Genomic DNA, 18,949 nt, shown 5'->3' on the forward strand with positions numbered 1-18,949 from the left:
TTCTTTCTTCCAAGGATCAAGAAGTAAGTTTTCTCCAGGCAGACTCTCTTTGCCTTGTCTATTCCCTTAGTTCTAGGTGTGGATGTATCCTTCAGTTGTGCCTCTTGAGGATAGTTTCTTCTAGTGTTTGACTCCCAGGCTAATGACATGCATTTTTTACTTTCTCTGAAGCAGTAGGGATGCTGAATGCATTTTGAGCGCATTCACTACTATGTAATGCACAGCACCCTCAATAATGTAGTCCTAAGGATTTTGGTATATGTGCTCAGATTTAGTGGCTACTCTCACCTTTGCTGCCTTTCTGTACAGCAGCATTTATGTTTTGACCTTGACAAGGAAGGAAAAAGTAATTCTGTTAGTCTCTGAAAACTATTAGCAAACAGCAGTGTTGAGAATACCCAAAAGAGATACCAAGAAGAAACACAATAGTTTGGCTTTCAGGATGAGGTTTCAAATGAAAGTAAATAAACATACAGTGTTCCAAATTAAGTAACCAAGCTAAAAAAATCCAGGATATGAGCAGATGTTTCAAACTCCTGCTCTGCTATATATCCTGTGCACTATGCAGGGGTTCTGTGTCTGTGGGGATAGTGGGTATGTGCTGTAGGAACTTTGATAGCCTAGTCTGACCTTAAAGAGGTGTTGGATTAATGTTGCTCAGAGGAACTGAAGTTCTGGCATTTCCTTGCCAACTTTGAGAGTTTGACTATGCTATCTTTTCGGAACTGGTATAAGCAGCAAGACAGAGGCCAACACTTTCAAACAGATTGTCAAACTGTCAGTTCCTAGGATGACTATTTGTTCATGGTCTCATTTGCAGAAGTATTCAAGAGTTGCAGTTTCTGCAGATTCTTCTAGTAGCTAAGGAATCTCAGCAACCTCAGGAATAGGACCACTTCTTTAAATTTGCATGTGTAAGCCATCTCACACAACACTTAAAAGTGTCATGGTCCAGGTCATGTCTAACAGAGGTGCCAGACAGCTGGCAAAGACAAACCAGTTTGATCACATCTTCCTGCTGGAGTTCACATTGGATCAAAGCACAGCTTATCTGTTTTCTTATCTAAATGAATGTTATGTGTGAGTGTGAAGGTCCGCCTGAAATGAACAGGTGAGGAATGATTTTTGGGTGCAAAAATAACCAACAAAGGCACAGGGGTTTTGCAGTAACAAATCAACAAGGTGCAATTTTATTGATTATACCTACAGCTAAATATGCGTTTGGTTAAGGGATCTGGGGAAGAGAAGGGTAAGATAAGGAAAAAGGGAGGAAAGGAGGTCAGGGAATGGGGTATAGCTACCAAAACGTGATGTCTTCGGGGTCCCGCCGCCGAAACTCGCTGGTACACGTCTTGGGGAGTACTCAAAGGACAGTCGGACCGAACCCCAATATATATACTGTTCTTGGTTGGGGGAAGGGTAGCTGAAATTAGGTTTCTATGGAGGGGAGAAGTCCATTGTTTTCATGGCCGAATGCTCACAGGTACGTTAGGTTTTTCCCCCTCCCTGAGTTGGGAGGGGGTACAGTCCCAGTCTCTGGAAGGAGGTTGCCATGGGGGTGCCATGGGGGTGCCAATAGGGTGCCAGAGGGGTTCTTGGTTCCTTGATGAGGGGATTCGCATCTCTGTTGGTCTGTCACGGTGGTTGAAGACAGGCAAGAGGGGTCTTCTCATGGAGCGGGGTGGGTGCCACACCAGAGCTCAGTCCAGCCAGATCAGGAGTTTGGAAGAAAGTCCAGTTCAATTGTCCAGAAAAGGGCAGCATGCCCCCTTCGAGTACAGCATGGCGTGTTCTGCAAACATCACTTGTGAGCACACTAGATAAGTAGGAGACTTTCTTTCCCAACTGGCTCAGCAGTTTTAGCCCTTCGGTAGTCTTTTCTCATGACAATTGTGAGGCAAAAAATGAAGGATTTTCGGATGGACTTCTACACAACCCCGTGACTCACGATTGTCTTGAGGAATCTTCATCAGCAGAGCTCTAGAGTGTCTTCGAAACTCGTTGCACGTCGGTAGCATAACCCCAGAAAAGTAGGGATGACAGGAGAGAGGGGATAAGAGGGGAAGAGAAGGAAAAGAAAGAGGGGAAAGGGGAAACCAACAAACATAAACATAATTAATATTGATCATCATAACAACTTCACACGTGGTTATTTGTTATAACAATTTCAAAAATTATGATTAATTTTAACAATTTCAAAAATGTTAATCATTTAAAGCAATATCATTTGTTTAACAATTTCAAAATGATTAAGACAAATCACAAATAATCAAAACAACAAACAAATCATAATATAATCATTGTCTTTTGAAATATTTTCTAAAAATTAAAGTAACTTTCTGTAAATCATACTTGATATTTAAGAAGTTGTTCTAAAGCACATATGCTTGATTCATAATCGTTTTGTATCAAGTGTTTTGGGGACATCTGTTTTATGGAGTACATCAGCTAAGCGGTGTGCATTGACTACAGTTGACAGTTTCTTAAGCTTTTTCATCATTCTCCAATTCAAAATGAATAGGGCTGCTGACAAGATAAAGCCAAGCGTAACTAGGATCAAAAGAACAACAATTGGATGGCACACACTGTTCAGAACACCTGTGGCAGTAGGTGACCACCCAAAAAGAGTATCCCACCACCTATGCTCAGCATCCTGCTTTACCTTCTCCATAACCTGGTGTATTTGTCTCACATTGTGATGAACAGTCACCAGAGTCTTCTGTCCGCTCTCCTTGATTTTCTCGAGGATGTCAATCAGGTCCTGATGGAGCAGCAGTTGTCTCACAAGGGTGAGGTTCATTCCAATAGGAGTGGGCATCAGTTTGTGAATCAGTGTGTAGTGGTATTGCAATAGGTAGTGAGAAGTGACTGGAGCGTCACAAGAAAAAATCACATCCTGAAATCTTAGTAAAGTTACAAGCACAAAAATTTGAATGATTTTTAGGATCTACTAAAACATTTTATATGAGCACAAAATCACAAATAATTCTAAAACATGCACATCTATTGCCTATGTATATAGGAACTGTTTCAGAGGCCTCATTAGGACAAATCTCAAAATGACAGATATTTTTCTCTATGTCTTAGCAAATGTCTTGAGCTATGATTGCATTGCTTTCACAGATGAACTCTTGTTGTTCTCAGGCAATACAAGATTCCAAGTTAACAGTTTGCCATTTGTCATCAACCTGATGGGCCCATCCCCTATGTTCAGTAGGATAGAGAACAGCTCCGTCATGGTTTAATCCTAATGCAATAACAGGGAAGACCAAATGTACAGAGGCATTGCGTATGGTTAAAACAAAAGCAGTGGCAGTGTTTGAAATGGGATCATAGGTAAAGTTCACTAGGTTCCACCAGGATTGGAATTCTCTTTCAAATTCAGTGGCACTGTCCCAGATTATTTTCCGAATTTCTGTGGGGAAGGTGCCTTCTTCTCCTTCTCTTATAATTGAAGCAAAAACCGACTGCATCCATAATTGTGCCTGGATACAGCTGAGAGTGAAAGAAACATTGTTTTGTGTAGCACAAAGTGCATCAATTATCAATTTGTGATCATTTACATTTACCTTCTCCCAATTTGGTACTATGTTTGATAGCAGCCACTGGTGTGTTCACAAAAGCCAATAAGAATGACTGCAGTGGTTGCTGTAATTTGATCAAATCTCTAATTGTGGCAGCCAATTTATTCAAGTTCAATTAATTTACATGTTATGTGTAATATCATCACCTGGTGTTACCATAAGGGGAAGGGAAAACATTATTTCTGTTGTCCATCACTAGTGTTATCATGGTTTATCAGGTCTTCATGTCCCTCGGAGTTCTTCTGGAAAAGTAAACACAACAGACTCTGCCACGAAGAGGCAGAAAAGGTTAGAATAATGGATTTGTCAGAGAGGTTTTGAACAGCAGTGGTACTTCCCCTACAGCAGCAGAGGGTCCACCAAAACCAGGTTGTCCAGGGTAATGTGCTGGGTTGTTTGCATCGTCAGGACATTCCAGTGAAGGGATGATGCTTGGAGGTGTGGGGCAAAAAGCAGTGATTTTAGAACACTCATTTACCTCCCATCTATAGCAAGAGGTGTGAGAAGTCCATTCAATCTTTTCACCTTCTGGCCTATCCTGCACACCTTTGACAGTAAAGTGAGAAATATTATCAGATTGAATTTCCTGTGGGTTTAAGAAAATCCCAAACCATCCTTGCATTGCTTTAACAGTATTATCTCCTGTAGTTCTTTTAAAAGCATCAGCCTGGAGCAACCCAAATATAAACATAGCATAGGACTTGGTGTTAATACAGACAAGAAAGCAATTCTGTCCCTCACTTTGGAAAATGCTCCAAACAGTTAACAGTTCCCCAACCTGGGCATTGTTCTGTTCCTCGATGTTAGCAGAAGCGGGGGAGAGAGGAGGGGTTGCTTTAGTCACAGAGGCAGGTTTATTTTGGCTGCTACCCAAGCTGCCAGTTTCTTGGATTGCCCAGTTCTCCTCTACTTCCCTGGGAGCCAAGCCAACCACAAACACTCCCCCTTCCCAGGTAGTGTACCTTTTCTCAGCATCTTTGAAACCACAGGAATAAAAACCAAGAGGCTTTGTCAGACCCTCGGGACCTTGCTGCCAAATGTGTACTGAAAGTTGTGAGGAGGCAAATCCCCGCTCCACCTGAAAGGCGTCTGTGGGATGGATAGGGTCCAGTGCCTGATGAGCTGTCACTTCAAAAATCAGCAATTGCAATGTTTCCTTCTGAGAAGAAGTCCAATCCCATTTTATTCTTTTTCTCAGCAAGTCATAAAGGGGACTAAGAAGTTTATCTGGTCTTTCTATAGGAGACATAGCTACTGTGGTTTTCTGAAGGAGAGTTGCTGTAGGTTTAAGTGTTCCTGGAAGCCCTTGAGTTAAAGAGGTCATAATTTCAGGCTTTACAGGTGATTGGATTGGAGATTCAAGACCAGGAATTAATTTATTTTCATTAATCGATTGCAGGCAGCCGGCTTTGTGAATGTTTTCCAGAAGTTGGTCGGGGGTACCGACCAAAGGGTCTCTTTTTCCCAAGGGGTTAAGCCCCTCAGCCCAATGAGCAGTGTGCTGAGTTAGGCACCATGGGATGCGTCTGTCTGCTGTTGTTAGGAACATCCCATGTCCCCAGCACCCACCGGCTTCTTGTTCTGACAAAAGAATCTGATCTCCCCCAGCGAGAGACACTTGGCAAATGTGTTCTGTTTCAGATTTTTGAGGGAGAAGCCCGTACTGCTTTGCAAGTTTTGTTAATTCAGTAGCAGTGTATGGGATTTCTTTAGTGGTTTTCTGCGGGACAAGATCTTCATTATTGATATAGTTGCATTCTGTTTTACTAAGAGGTTTTATGTTACTACAGCAGTGCTTCCCGCAATTTTTCATCAGGGCTAATTCTGTTTGAGAATAATTTTGATTAATGTGAGGAGTTTCTTTCTCCTCTGTTTCTTTTGAGGAATCAGTGTTCTGTGAATTTTTAACATGTTCTTCTCTCAGGGTGGCCCGTAACAAGTTATTTACATTTCTTTCTTCATCCAATTGTTTTTGCAAAACTTCAACTAGGTTTTGAAGGGAGTCTATGATAGCATTTTCCTCACTTTTTCGCTTAAAGCGAGTTTCTATGGCTGCTGTTAGGCAGGCGCCCAAGACTGAGCAGAGGATGGTTTTATTTGTGCCCAGTTTGAATTTTGATTCATGTTGCATAGAAGATATTCTATCAATAACATTTTCTAAGTTAAACCAATTGCAGCTTGCCCATTCTTCTCCCCCCGGAGAAGGTGTGGCATTGTATTTAGCAAGCAGAGCATAAAATTCAGCTTTACCTTTTGCACTGAAGTTTTTAGTCATTTTGTGAGGGGACCAAAGCTACACCAGGGAGTTAACTTAAGTTACACAAATCATACAGCCTTTCCACTGTCCCCTTGCTTCCCTGGGTAGTTGAAGAGACAGAATCAGTCTGGGAGGCTCCGTGAGGTTGCTTCAAATTTGTCTCTTCCTTCCCAGACAGTACAGATACACACTCACATGAACACACACACACAAATGTTTTTCTTTGTGAGGGGACCAAAACCTAGAACAGGGAAAAAGCCACTCAGCCTTCGCTGGGCCGCCCCTCGCTCCCTGTGTAGGTGAAGGGACAATATCTGTCTAAAAGGCACTGCTTAGTTACTTCAAGTCTGCCCCTTCCTTTTTAGACAGTCCAGGTATACAAAAAATACAGCAGAAAGAAGAAGAAGAAAAAAACAGTAACAGGTTCAAATTCAGCTCAAAAACAACAGTAACAGGTTCAGATTCAATTCAAATACAACAACAACAACAACAGTATCAATATCAATATCAGTATCAGTATCAGTAACAGCATCAATATCAGGATCAGGAGAAATATCAGTGTCAGTGTCCCTGCCGGTAAGATCAGTAACAGAAGTGACAGTAACAATTTCCCCTGCTTTTGCACCAAAAAATCTTTTGTGTCAATTCCGAAGCCTGTGTGCTCAATCGAGCGTGAGATTTGGCTTTGGTGTGTGCAGTCTGCAAGAGGTTACAGACTACACAAAACCTGCAAAATCTCACTGGCTGCTGGAATCCTGTCTGTGACGCCAATTATGTGAAGGTCCGCCCGAAATGAACGGGTGACGAATGATTTTTGGGTGCAAAAATAACCAACAAAGGCACAGGGGTTTTGCAGTAACAAATCAACAAGGTGCAATTTTATTGATTATACCTACAGCTAAATATGCGTTTGGTTAAGGGATCTGGGGAAGAGAATGGTAAGACAAGGAAAAAAGGGAGGAAAGAAGGTCAGGGAATGGGGTATAGCTACCAAAACGTGATGTCTTCGGGGTCCCGCCACCGAAACTCGCTGGTACACGTCTTGGGGAGTACTCAAAGGACAGTCGGACCGAACCCCAATATATATACTGTTCTTGGTTGGGGGAAGGGTAGCTGAAATTAGGTTTCTATGGAGGGGAGAAGTCCATTGTTTTCATGGCCGAATGCTCACAGGTACGTTAGGTTTTTCCCCCTCCCTGAGTTGGGAGGGGGTACAGTCCCAGTCTCTGGAAGGAGGTTGCCATGGGGGTGCCATGGGGGTGCCATGGGGGTGCCAATAGGGTGCCAGAGGGGTTCTTGGTTCCTTGATGAGGGGATTCGCATCTCTGTTGGTCTGTCACGGTGGTTGAAGACAGGCAAGAGGGGTCTTCTCATGGAGCGGGGTGGGTGCCACACCAGAGCTCAGTCCAGCCAGATCAGGAGTTTGGAAGAAAGTCCAGTTCAATTGTTCAGAAAAGGGCAGCATGCCCCCTTCGAGTACAGCATGGCGTGTTCTGCAAACATCACTTGTGAGCACACTAGATAAGCAGGAGACTTTCTTTCCCAACTGGCTCAGCAGTTTTAACCCTTCGGTAGTCTTTTCTCATGACAATTGTGAGGCAAAAAATGAAGGATTTTCGGATGGACTTCTACAGTGAGGTGGAGAATGCAGCTTGGGAATGTGAGGTTTTGCATAGTTTGCCTATCTGGTGCTTCTTTTATGTTCATCCTGGAAAAGAACTGGAGAGGACTTGTTCTCTGAACATGCATCTCGGTATGGACAATTTATTTAATAGGAAAGAATGCAGGATAAATTTGTGCCTAGTAAGACCTTCCACTGAAATATCTCTATGCATATTACAAATCCAGGAGTGGTAAAACAGCACTTGTGTAACAATCTGTGGATTGTGAGATGACTTGTTTGAGGCAAGGGCCAGCATTGGTGCTCTCATAGTCTTCTGCTCCTGAGGGCAGCAAGTCCTATGCTGGCAGTTTTTTCTTCTCTGGGTTACTGCACCATGGTAAGGGGGAACTTAACAGGTCTTCATTGCATTTTTTGTGAGACATTTGTCTTACAAATAGTGCTCTGAATTTTGAATGTCTTCTTGCTGCCCCAGTGAGTGCATCTTATTGAGTGCAACTTCCATCAGTTTTCTAGTGGAACAGAAATTGCAGGCTGGATGTACAGTTCAACAGAGCACTTGTCCTCTAGCTGGTTGTCACGGAATTAGCGGTGTCGGCTTGCTGTACCGTTTCATTGCTGATGTCTTTTCTGTTCCAGTTCTGTTATGGTATCTCTCCTAACATGCTTATCCACCAAACTGTCTCACTTCCAGGAAAATCTGTAGCTATCCTCTGTATTTTTCAGGATTGCTTGCTAAGAAAGCTGTTGAAGCTGGTTTGACAGTGAAGCCATACATTAAAACTAGCCTGTCCCCAGGAAGCGGGGTTGTCACTTACTATCTGAGGGAGAGTGGAGTTATGCATTACCTTTCTCAACTAGGGTAAGTGTGCTTTTCTTACTGTTGTGCTATGGCTGCTTAACTAAAAGCATTATCAACAAGTGTTACTCTTGAGCTAAGAATGACACAAGAACAGACAAGAGACTCAATTGTAAGAAGAGAAAAGAAGCTTTGTTACAAAGAGTTCTCCAGTTTATATAAACTGATATGATACATTTTACTTGATTAATTAGTTAATAAAAAACATCTTCCTCACACACTGTCTTTGAGAAGAACAGGAAAACAAGGTGGAAAAACACCATGTGCAGATGGTTTATACTAACAAGTTATGACATTCCTACAACTCCCTAAAATTCTCACAAACCACTGTGAGAAACTATTGCCGTTTCTCTCTCCCTGGCCAAGCTAACATCCACAAGCAAGTGATGCAATCGAATTACTATTTCTCCGTACAACTTAAAAGATATTGTAGGTACATTATGGTGTGATCCTGCCTGAGTAAACACATTGCTGTTGTGCTGGCTGGCTTTGTACCAATCATGAAGGCCTGCTGTAACTTCTTGAAGACTTACGTTCTTAAGCAGGAGAATGTGTTATTTTCAAGACTAATTGTTTTGAAACAGTGTAAATGACACTATATTGTTGTTCCTCTTGCTAGGTAACACATTTCCCATTCTGTGTGCATGGACAGTCACTGCAGTGGTAAAAATAGAGCATTTGAAAAATGCTGTTCTCAGTAGCATTTCATTCGTTAAAACAGTATTTCTCCTGAAAGTAACTATTGCCATCTGCTGACTGGTTAAGTGTCTTGCTCCAAGGTAGTTTTTTGTTCACCATTATTTTTATACTTTGGATAGGTTTGATGTGGTGGGTTATGGCTGTATGACATGTATTGGCAATAGTGGACCCCTACCAGAGTCTGTTGTTGAGGCCATTACACAGGTAAGCAGTTTTTCTTGTACAGCTCATTTATGTTAGCTGTTCTCTGCTGTGTGCTGTTCTGAGCTTTATTGTACTGTGCGTTGACTTTTTTAGCTCTGTACAAAGTAAATTCAGTCTGTATTCTTTTCTGTGGGAAGTGTTTTGGGATTGTTCAGGAGACAGTTCTGTGACTGGTCATTGTTGTTGCAGTGCAGTGAGGCTCTGCAGACTTGTTGTGTGTGTGGATTCTGCAAGAGCCTGACCTATCTTTGTCTCAAACTCCATGTTATAGGGAGACCTTGTGGCAGTGGGTGTGTTGTCTGGCAATAGGAATTTTGAAGGGCGTGTCCATCCCAACACCCGTGCTAACTACCTGGCCTCCCCGCCGCTGGTGATAGCCTATGCTATAGCAGGGACCATCCGGATCGACTTTGAGAAAGAGCCTTTAGGTAAGACAGTGTTGGGATGCTTCTTTTCACAGCTTATGAACTAAACTCTTGGGAATTAAGCACTTCAGAAACATTTGTCCTAGGGAAGAGCTTTGAAGTACTAAGTACCTGTGGGACACAAATTATACAATTGTTAAGAGTCAGAGCAAGGAGGAGTCAGAGATCATGGAGAAAGAATAATGCTCTGGCTTGGCTTCCCCCTAATTCCACTGGATCATATTTTTGGTTATATCAGGGTAGTAGATTTTCAAAGACCTTCAAGAAGGTTCTCTTCAAGAACCTTCAAAGAGCCTTTCCAGCATAAATGATTCTATAAATTATTCTGGAAGGCCGTTGGAAGTCACAAAAGAAGAGTTATGTACAGGTATTATCAAGTTTGTGACTCGATTTTCTGTTAGATCCTTGCAAGTGAAATAAAGTGTGTCCTGTGAGTGTTACAAGGAACACATAGCTGGAGAACATAGTGGTAAACTTTTCTTTCTTCTTAATGAAAAATATATGCAACAAAATTGACAATATCATTTTATACAGGAATAAATGCTTCAGGGAAGAAGATTTTCCTGAAAGATATCTGGCCAACAAGAAATGAGATTCAGGCTGTTGAGCGTCAATTTGTTATTCCTGGGATGTTCAAGGAGGTCTACGAAAAAATAGAGGTGAATTAATCCTCTTGGCAGTATTTGATTGATGTACTCTGCTATTCTGAAGATATTAAATAAGATGATTATGATAATGAAATTAACCTTTCTCATGTCTAGGTTTTGCTCTTGTTCTGACAGATATTCAGATGAGGGTTTTTTTTTTTAAATCTTCTGGATAATTAATTCATTCTTTCTGACAGCCATGTTTTGAAAATTGCTCCTTACAGTATTTTTAAGGTAACATGATATGTTACTGATATGTAAATACTGATATGTAGACGATATGTTTTCAACAGCCACACCCAGCTGATACTAGAAGGTGGAATATTCCAGCTTCACAGATGTTTGATTTTTTTTCAACTGACATAAAATTCATTTGCATTAACTAATAGGATTGATATCGGGAAAAAGACTTGTACTTGATAATATCTTCCTACAAATCTTTCTCAAGCTTTGAAACAAAATATTCTTATTGTTTTTATGTTAGGGAAGCTTCTTAAAATTACTTAAAAAACGATAGACAATTATAAAGTGTTACCTGTGTACATAATACAGGTTATTCTCAAAAAACAGGATGAATGTCTCTTCTTTTGTAATGAAATTAGGATTTTCCTAAATATTTTAATAGATAGAATCATTAAAAACACCCCCAAAAATAATGTAGATAGTTATTTTAGCATTTGCATTTTCCAAAGTGCTCTAAAAAATACATAAGACTTTTGCTAAAGTTTAATTTGTAATTTTACCTGGATTCTGAAGTAATTATGTTGCTTCTGAAAACTTAGAAGTCAATGAAAGGATTTTTTATGTTTTTCAGACAGTAAACAAAGCTTGGAATGCCTTAGATGCTCCTTCAGATAAACTATATACTTGGAATCCCAAGTCTACTTATATCAAGTCTCCTCCTTTCTTTGATGGTCTGGTACGTATGTGCTTTCCCTTTGAATCAAGCCAAAGTGTGCAGTGATCTTGACTCATATTGAAGGAGAAGGAAAGCCACTTCAAGGGGCCTGAGAGGATTCATAAAAGCCTATTGAGGCCTTGGTTCTTAAATGTTAGAATTGTGCTATTGTGTTCATTTTAATACAAAGGCATGAGTGAATCTCAAAACTGTAAGGATTCCCTTTCACTTCAGGACTCTTGAAAAGTCTCCTTTTCCTTTTAAGTTTAAATGCTTCTAAATGTTCACAAAGCAAGCGAAGAAAAGCAGCAGGAAATTAAATGCACTGTTTTGCCTGCTTGCATGTTGCACCAAATAGTTCAGTGTTTGAATTGGTAATTCAGTGCCATTTAAAAGTAAATGTAGACTTTAATGCATGCACATGTCTAGGAATTCTCAATTTTCATTCATGTGTCATGGGAGGCCTTGGCTGTTTTTTTGTCTGCTATATTTTCTTCACGAATGAAATTGCTGGCAGACAGCCAGGGCATCATATTTGTTCAAGAACATAAAGATTTTTAATAGTGTTGGATTTTTTCTTTCTCCTAATCTGTATAAAAAGGGAGACTTCATTTTGCAATTTCCACTTTTTTGAGAAAGATAAAGGAATTATTTTTCATACATTAATTGTTTTCTTTGTATTTATGATGGCTTAGACTTTGGCTCTTCAGACCCCAAAAACAATAGAAGGTGCTTATGTCCTGTTGAGTTTTGGGGATTCTGTGACAACTGACCACATATCTCCAGCTGGGAACATAGCAAGAAATAGTCCTGCAGCCCGTTATTTGACCAGCAGAGGGTAAGCACTGCTTATTGTTCTTGTCATTCATTGGGGAGAGAAAACAAACCACTACTGTTATGCCATGTAACAGGCACAGATACCTTCTGTCTGTTCACATACATTTGTATACCTTGACAGCTGCCCGGACAACCGATAAATTAAGAAAGAAAAGCGTTTCTCTTTCTGCTACTTCAGCAGCTCTCACGAAGTGTAAGAAGTAGAATAGTGTGTACATCTGTTATCCCTGTAGAGTTAAAGACTTTTTTATGGAAATAGGGGAAGAAAAGTAGCCTGTACATTTATTCATAAATAAGGGAATCAAGATTTGTCTCCCTATCAAAGCAAAATGACTGTTTTCGTTAGTGCCAAAATGAGTTTTATATTAATTTTTTCTAGTGTGTGCAACTATTTCACATATCTAGGCTCTTAGGCACTACAGAACATCCAGAAGTTTAGGTTTCAGTGCAGCTGCAATAACTGGCAAATCTACTGTGATTGGAGTCTTGTAAAATGTTCATCTTTTTCGATGGCCAATCTGTCAGTTTAGTACTTGGGGCTCAACTTAAGGCAACACAAGGACTTACCAAGTTGACTTATTCAGACTTCACAGGCAATATAATGCTTTTATTCTCTGATATTAGCACTTCTTACAACTACAGTGGTGTTTTGAGCAACAGCACTGACATAAAAACTCACTAGACCTAATAATTTTGGAAAGAGAATAGATTAAAAAAATGAAGAGGATTGAAAACCAACTGCTCTGGACTGTCTGACCCCCTGCCATCAGTAACTTGGAAATCTGAATAGTTCTACGTGCATTACAAAACAGATGCTGTATGTCATAGCTGCAGTTTGGATGTAGCCCAGTGCAAGCAGTCTAATTTTCTATCACATTCTAGTGCATTTTTTGTTTGCTGGTTAGGCTGCAGTGATGAGTTCCCTCATTCTCATATTTCTGTTTGCAAGTGAAATTTTTCTTCTGTAGTTCTAACTTGCAGGAGAGATTCTTGCTGCCTTTTAGATATTTAGCACAGTGCTCTGCCATTGTTCTAGATGCTATAGTAGTATAAACAATGAGGATCTTTGGGCACCAGCTATTAAGAAAAAAATGGTGTTGCATCTGCTGACTTAATGTGAATTATATCCTTGCATCACTGTTGGGTACCATTTCTAGGGCAAGAGTTGAGAACATTATGGAAGCTGCTTTTTCTGACCAAACTGTAGCTATGTGTAAATTACTTTTCCTTCAAAACATCTCAAAGGTGAAGTATTAGCTAACTGGGTGCTACAGCTAGGCTGGGAACTACACACATACCTGCCTCAGAAACACCAATTTATTACTTTCTTTTTTTTAGAGCAGAGTGCTTTTAGTCCAAAACTAACACAGTTTCCTTTCTTCTTTTCCTTTAATAGCTTGACTCCTCGAGAGTTCAATTCTTACGGCTCCCGCAGAGGGAATGATGCTGTCATGGCCAGAGGGACATTTGCAAACATTCGCTTGGTCAACAAGTTTATTGATAAACAAGGACCTCAGACAATCCACTTCCCTTCTGGGGAAACTGTAAGTACACATGCTGCTCTAAACTGTGGCTTACTGACAACAGAGTGGATTAGTGCTGGCTTTCCCTCTTACCGGCTTAGGTCATTTACTTCAGTACCTTTTAAGTAAAGCTAATTGAGGGGGCAGGAGCTGACTCAGGGAAGCAGTCACATGTACCTATGCAATATGGTCCTTTCAGGCGTAGCAGTGGAGAATGTAACCGCTGTAAAAGCACCAATGGAAGGTGCAGGTTTGTGTTGGGAAGGAGATCAGGCTAGAAGCCACAAAGTGCTGTGTGGTCAATATCCTTAAACTGCTGTTTGGTGGAAGTTGTGGGTTTCAATTGTTTATGCAGGGACACTTTTTTTCCTCCTTTCCCTGGAACTGTGATTCCACTCGCAAAAACTTTACAAAGTGTTTGGCATTTTTATTCCAGCTGGACGTTTTTGATGCTGCAGAAAGATACAAGCAGGCTGGTCATCCTCTGATTGTGCTGGCTGGGAAGGAATATGGTGCAGGAAGTTCCAGAGACTGGGCTGCTAAAGGACCGTTCCTCTTGGTGAGTGGCTACAGTAAACTAGGAGGACAGTGTTAACAGTGCATTTATTTGTTAGTACGACTAGCTTATGACAAAATCCTGCGTAACTCATTCTCACTTTTGGTAGCAAGAGATATTTTGAAATCTCAGCTGCCTCCAAGAGATACAGTAGAGTTGGCAAAAGCTATTTAATATTAATAGTTCTTGTTCCGACTGGAAGGCTTGACTAATCTTCATCTAGAAGTCCATAAGGCCAAACTTGAAAGGCCAGTTTCTATACTTCCAGTAGCCCCATAAGCCATAGGTCTGCTTTCAGCAGCATCTGTAAGCTCACTTAGCAAGGAAACAAGAAAGTGTAAGAGAAGAGTATCAGTGAAAATTAAATTTAGTACAGCTTCACCATGGGAGCCAAATCCAGATCCGTATACAGTGAAATACCTGTTTCTTTCTTTGTCCGTCCAGTCTTACACTGTTTACCTAAAGAACTCTGATTCAAGCTTTCTCGCATTATTAGAAAAATGCACAAGAGAGTTGGTATTTAAATTCATCTAGGTTTTTGGAGTTTTTTTTCTGGCAATGAGTTTTTGTGTTAACTGTATTAACATGTCAAATTTTCAAAATTAATTAAACTGCACCCTGGTGCTTATAAGAGGGCAACCCTGAATTAGGAACAGTAATGGAAATGACTAGTGGTGCACTGCGTAAGACATGTTAAAGTAGATGCAGGATTCCTGAGAAAATGTTTTACTTTTTTGAGTCAGGCTTCTTTTAGGGAGGTGTGAAAGTTAATGTACAATCAAATCATCCTGGACAGTTTGCTGTCAGACATGCTGACTCTACCAGTAGCTGGTAAATGAAATGGAGGGACCCACAAACAAACCAATTTTCTTCTTGTGAGTACAGAAAGACTGTTCTGAACCATGAAATAACTCAACCTGTTGTGTATTTCCCAGGGTGTCAAGGCTGTGCTTGCTGAAAGCTATGAGAGAATTCATAGAAGCAACCTAGTAGGAATGGGAGTGATTCCTCTGCAGTATTTACCTGGAGAGGATGCAGGAACTTTAGGACTCACTGGACGGGAGCGTTACACTATTATCATTCCTGAAAACCTAAAACCACAGATGAATGTCCAGATTAAGGTATGAGACACCTAAGTGATGAATTTTCTGAATCACTGTAATTTTACTCAAAATTAACTTTCTCTTCAAAACATATGCTTTGTCATATGGCAGTGAGATTAGCTTAAAATAGGGAGAAGAATTGAGACAGTGAAGGAGATTAAAATAGTTATTCTAATAGGGGGTTAAACTTGAGGAGGGTAGAATTAGGTTAGATACAAGGAATAATTAGAGATGAGGCACTGGAACTACTGCTTGGAGAAGCTGTGGATTCCTTCTCCTGGAAGGGTTCAGGGTCAGGTTGGATAAGGCTTTGAGCAACCTTCTCTAGTGGAATGTCCCCCAAACCATGGGGGTTTGAACTAGGTGATCCTTAATGTCCCTTCCAGCCCAAACCATTCTGTGATTTACTATGGCAGGATATAAAAGCAGGATGCTCAAACTGTTTAAATTAGCACAAAGCCATCCTGTAGTCTGGACTAACCACTCAGAGTCCACTATAAAATTCTCAGTTATAAATGAAGCAGCAAGTGCAAAGAGACTCCATACTGTGTTTGTTGTGGTTTATCTTAAACCACTTTCCTCTCAAGCAGCTTCCTGTAGTTTAGTGTGGATAGAAGCATTGGTGCCTGTTCACTTTTGCTTTCTATCACAATTTTTTAAGATAGCAAAACTATGCTAGTAGTCTTTATTTTACTATGATGTCAAGTAACATGTGCAAGGTTCTGCTCCTTGAATGACTTTCTTTGACCCTAACAGCTGGACACTGGGAAAACCTTTAATGCCATCATGAGATTTGACACGGATGTGGAGCTCACTTACTTCCACAATGGCGGCATTCTGAACTACATGATCCGGAAAATGGCATCCTAATAAAAAACAATAAAGCAGAAAGGTCCAGGTACAAACCTGTTTCTCCTGAGCGCAATTAAACTATAGTAATCATGCTAAAGTGTGAACCATAAAATGAACAATTTTTTTCTGTGGATTGTATTAGAAGGCTTGTTTACAGTGCTGAATTTTTCTGTGTATCAGGAAACTGGACACACCCATATAAAGTAAACAGCATTTATTAACTGTTGTATGACAGTTGGCTTGACTTACCTTAGAATACAATGCAAAAGTCATTAAAATACTGCTGGCATCTGTAGAACCATTGAAGATCACATGCTGATTTCATGTATTTGATCCACTTTGTTTGACTCTGAAGTTAAGTTCTATGCTCATATCAGTGATCCTAGAAATTAACTGACAGTATAAAAAATTTTTATTCCTTCCTATTACCTGACACTGACTTGCTTTCTTATTCAGCTAAACAGAATCTGAATCTAATATTAAAATTATTTAGCTGTTTATTCATTTTAAAAAATGTGAACTCTCTTTAAAATCTAAGCCTTTGTGGAAAGGTGGACTTATTGGGGATATTTCTAATAGATAAAATTAAATTTATTTTTAAAAAGTTTGGTGGTTCTGTCATTTTATCCCTAGTGTTGTGATGCAGAGCAAAACTTCAACTTACACTCTTCTCATTGTCCCTGTAGGAACAGAATCATATGAGTCTTGGCTTTTCATTTATTTTAATTCTAGTTTCTTTGACACGTTTGCATGAGCTAGAATGAATACAAATACTGTCAGATACTGGGAGTCTTCTGTAACCTAAGAGAATACTGGCATGGTACAATTCCATCCGTTTTAGTGCCTTCAAGAAGACAATCTCCACACTTTCAAGATCCTCATCTGCAATTTCTTTGTCAGTTAGCAACCAGTAATTACATTCATGCACTCAATGCAGTCAGTGACTGCCCAATCAACAGTGCCATGTGAATATATTTACAGGGATAAATTAATCTTATTCATAGATAAACAATTCTCACTCTTAACTGTATTTACAGCAACCACCACAACAATTAATATAATGGAGAAATTACTTCAAAGTAATTTCCTAATGTGTTTGTAGTGCAGTCAGGTCTGGCTGTTTCTGGATAAAAACCAAGTGTTAAAACAGTTATGAAAGAAGAGACTTCAGGAGTGCACAAAGACTGCACTGTACCTGAAACATGCTATTGCTTGATAGTGGCTCCTCTAGTAAATCCATCAGAGGCCCACCACAATCCTGCAGGGCCTGAAATGTCTCTCACAAGAAGCTGAAAGCTGGGTCTGTTTAGTCCAGTGATGGGAAGGCTCAGGGATATCATCTCTGCTGTTTGTGTACAAATATCTGAATGGAGGGCACAAAAGAATATGCAGCCAGGCTCTTTTCAGTGTTGCTTTATGACAGAGCAAGAAGCAGTGGGCTCAAACAGTGTGAAACACAGGATGTTCCCTGTGAACAAACACTTCTTCACTCTGAGGGACCAAGCACCAGTGGGAGGAGATTGCCAAGAGAGGTCTTGGTGTCTCCATCCTTGGAGATGTTCAGATGCTGTCTGGACATTCTAACATTGTCCTGTGCAATCCCTTGGATCACAAGATGACTTTTAGAGGTCCCTCCCAGCCATAGCTGTTCTATGATTCTGTGAACATAGTTAATATGGTAGTAATCTTAGTAAGAATTATGCAATTTCAGCTTCAGGGTTTTTTTAAAAAAATCAGATATTCTCAAAGGCCACAGAGTGCTGGTGTTCTTCCTCCACCCTCCCATCTTCACTGAAGCAGTGGACTGAAAGAAAGGCTTCTTGTATCAAGCTAAATTGTTATTAATATGTTATCCCATCAACCTTTAGTACTTAGGCTGAATTGCAAAGTTTTAGTGTGAAATCCTTGTGTTTTAAGAGTAGGAAAATATCAAAACCTTTCAAGTTCAACTGCCCAGAAGTTACTACTATAAACTGGAATTTTGGACTGATTTTTTTTTAATGCCCAAAGTCCCAAAGCAGATGGTCCTTTCACAGAGCAACTTGATACTTAAGAACTGTGATTTTTCCATGTACTTTTAATCTGACAGTGCTAAATCAGCCTTTTTCAAAAGTATTTTGTTCCTAGTATTTTTGGAGGGGAGGCATTATCTAAACCATAGATCATCTTAATTCATTGTTCTATGTTTCCTTTTAGTTAAAAACTAAGTACAGAGGAAGTTACTGTAGGACTGAGATTCAGCCTTCCTGTACAGTGCATACAGCTTTCACAGTAAAAGCCACGGATTGAGGTGGAACATGAAGCAGTGCTTACAAAATTCTTTTGCTTTTAATGCCACACAACACTTTACAAGAACACCACAAGCCTCACTGAGTAGGGTTTAGGCAGTTTAAATTAATTTTTGAACTCATAAATTTAGGTTCATTTTTTTAAAACTCTTACATTAGGTTTGGGGTGGGGGGTTTGTGTTTTGGTTTTGGGTTTTTTTAAATCAGTTCTGGTGTTTTGTAACATAATTCTTGCACATACATACCTTACCACATTGTCAAATACACAAAGTGAACTTAAAATACATTTGGTTTTGGTTCCAGAAATACCAAACACTAAGCTCATTGAAGATGTGTGGAATCAGCAGGTGCTTTTAAGTGTTAAAGTACAACATTTCATAACTCTGTAGGAATTTCTGTTTTTCCCAGGGAAGTCTGGGATCTGGGTAAAGAGGACAGATTTGAATATACTAATGCCTATACTTTGTAAGAATGCTAGATCAGCTCTGATAGAAAGCTCACAGTATTTCCAATGGCTTGAGAGAATTTAGGTGACAATCCATGAAACAGGGCATCCCAGTAAGTGCTAATCCCCATCAAAACTGAACCGCCTCCCA

The 18,949-nt window shown here is 40.1% G+C and overlaps 1 protein-coding gene across 2 annotated transcripts in view; it reads left to right on the forward strand.

The window, feature by feature from the left end:
- The window catches only part of ACO1 (aconitase 1), a 61,410-nt gene extending 44,750 nt beyond the window's left edge, over positions 1-16,660 (forward strand). For both annotated transcript variants that reach the window (XM_054284578.1, XM_054284568.1), the window contains exons 12-21: positions 8,189-8,324; positions 9,140-9,224; positions 9,496-9,652; positions 10,184-10,308; positions 11,111-11,215; positions 11,890-12,032; positions 13,428-13,575; positions 13,991-14,113; positions 15,046-15,231; positions 15,970-16,660. In XM_054284578.1, coding sequence (XP_054140553.1) covers positions 8,189-8,324; positions 9,140-9,224; positions 9,496-9,652; positions 10,184-10,308; positions 11,111-11,215; positions 11,890-12,032; positions 13,428-13,575; positions 13,991-14,113; positions 15,046-15,231; positions 15,970-16,083 — 1,322 coding nt within the window. In that variant the 3' untranslated portion in view covers positions 16,084-16,660. The remainder of the gene's footprint in view (positions 1-8,188; positions 8,325-9,139; positions 9,225-9,495; positions 9,653-10,183; positions 10,309-11,110; positions 11,216-11,889; positions 12,033-13,427; positions 13,576-13,990; positions 14,114-15,045; positions 15,232-15,969) is intronic.
- The last annotated feature ends 2,289 nt before the right edge of the window (positions 16,661-18,949 follow it).

Source organism: Melozone crissalis, unplaced genomic scaffold (genome assembly GCF_028551555.1).
Source record: "Melozone crissalis strain CALT ecotype California unplaced genomic scaffold, PUWL_Pcris_2 ptg000005l_1, whole genome shotgun sequence".
NCBI classification, from domain to species: domain Eukaryota; kingdom Metazoa; phylum Chordata; class Aves; order Passeriformes; family Passerellidae; genus Melozone; species Melozone crissalis.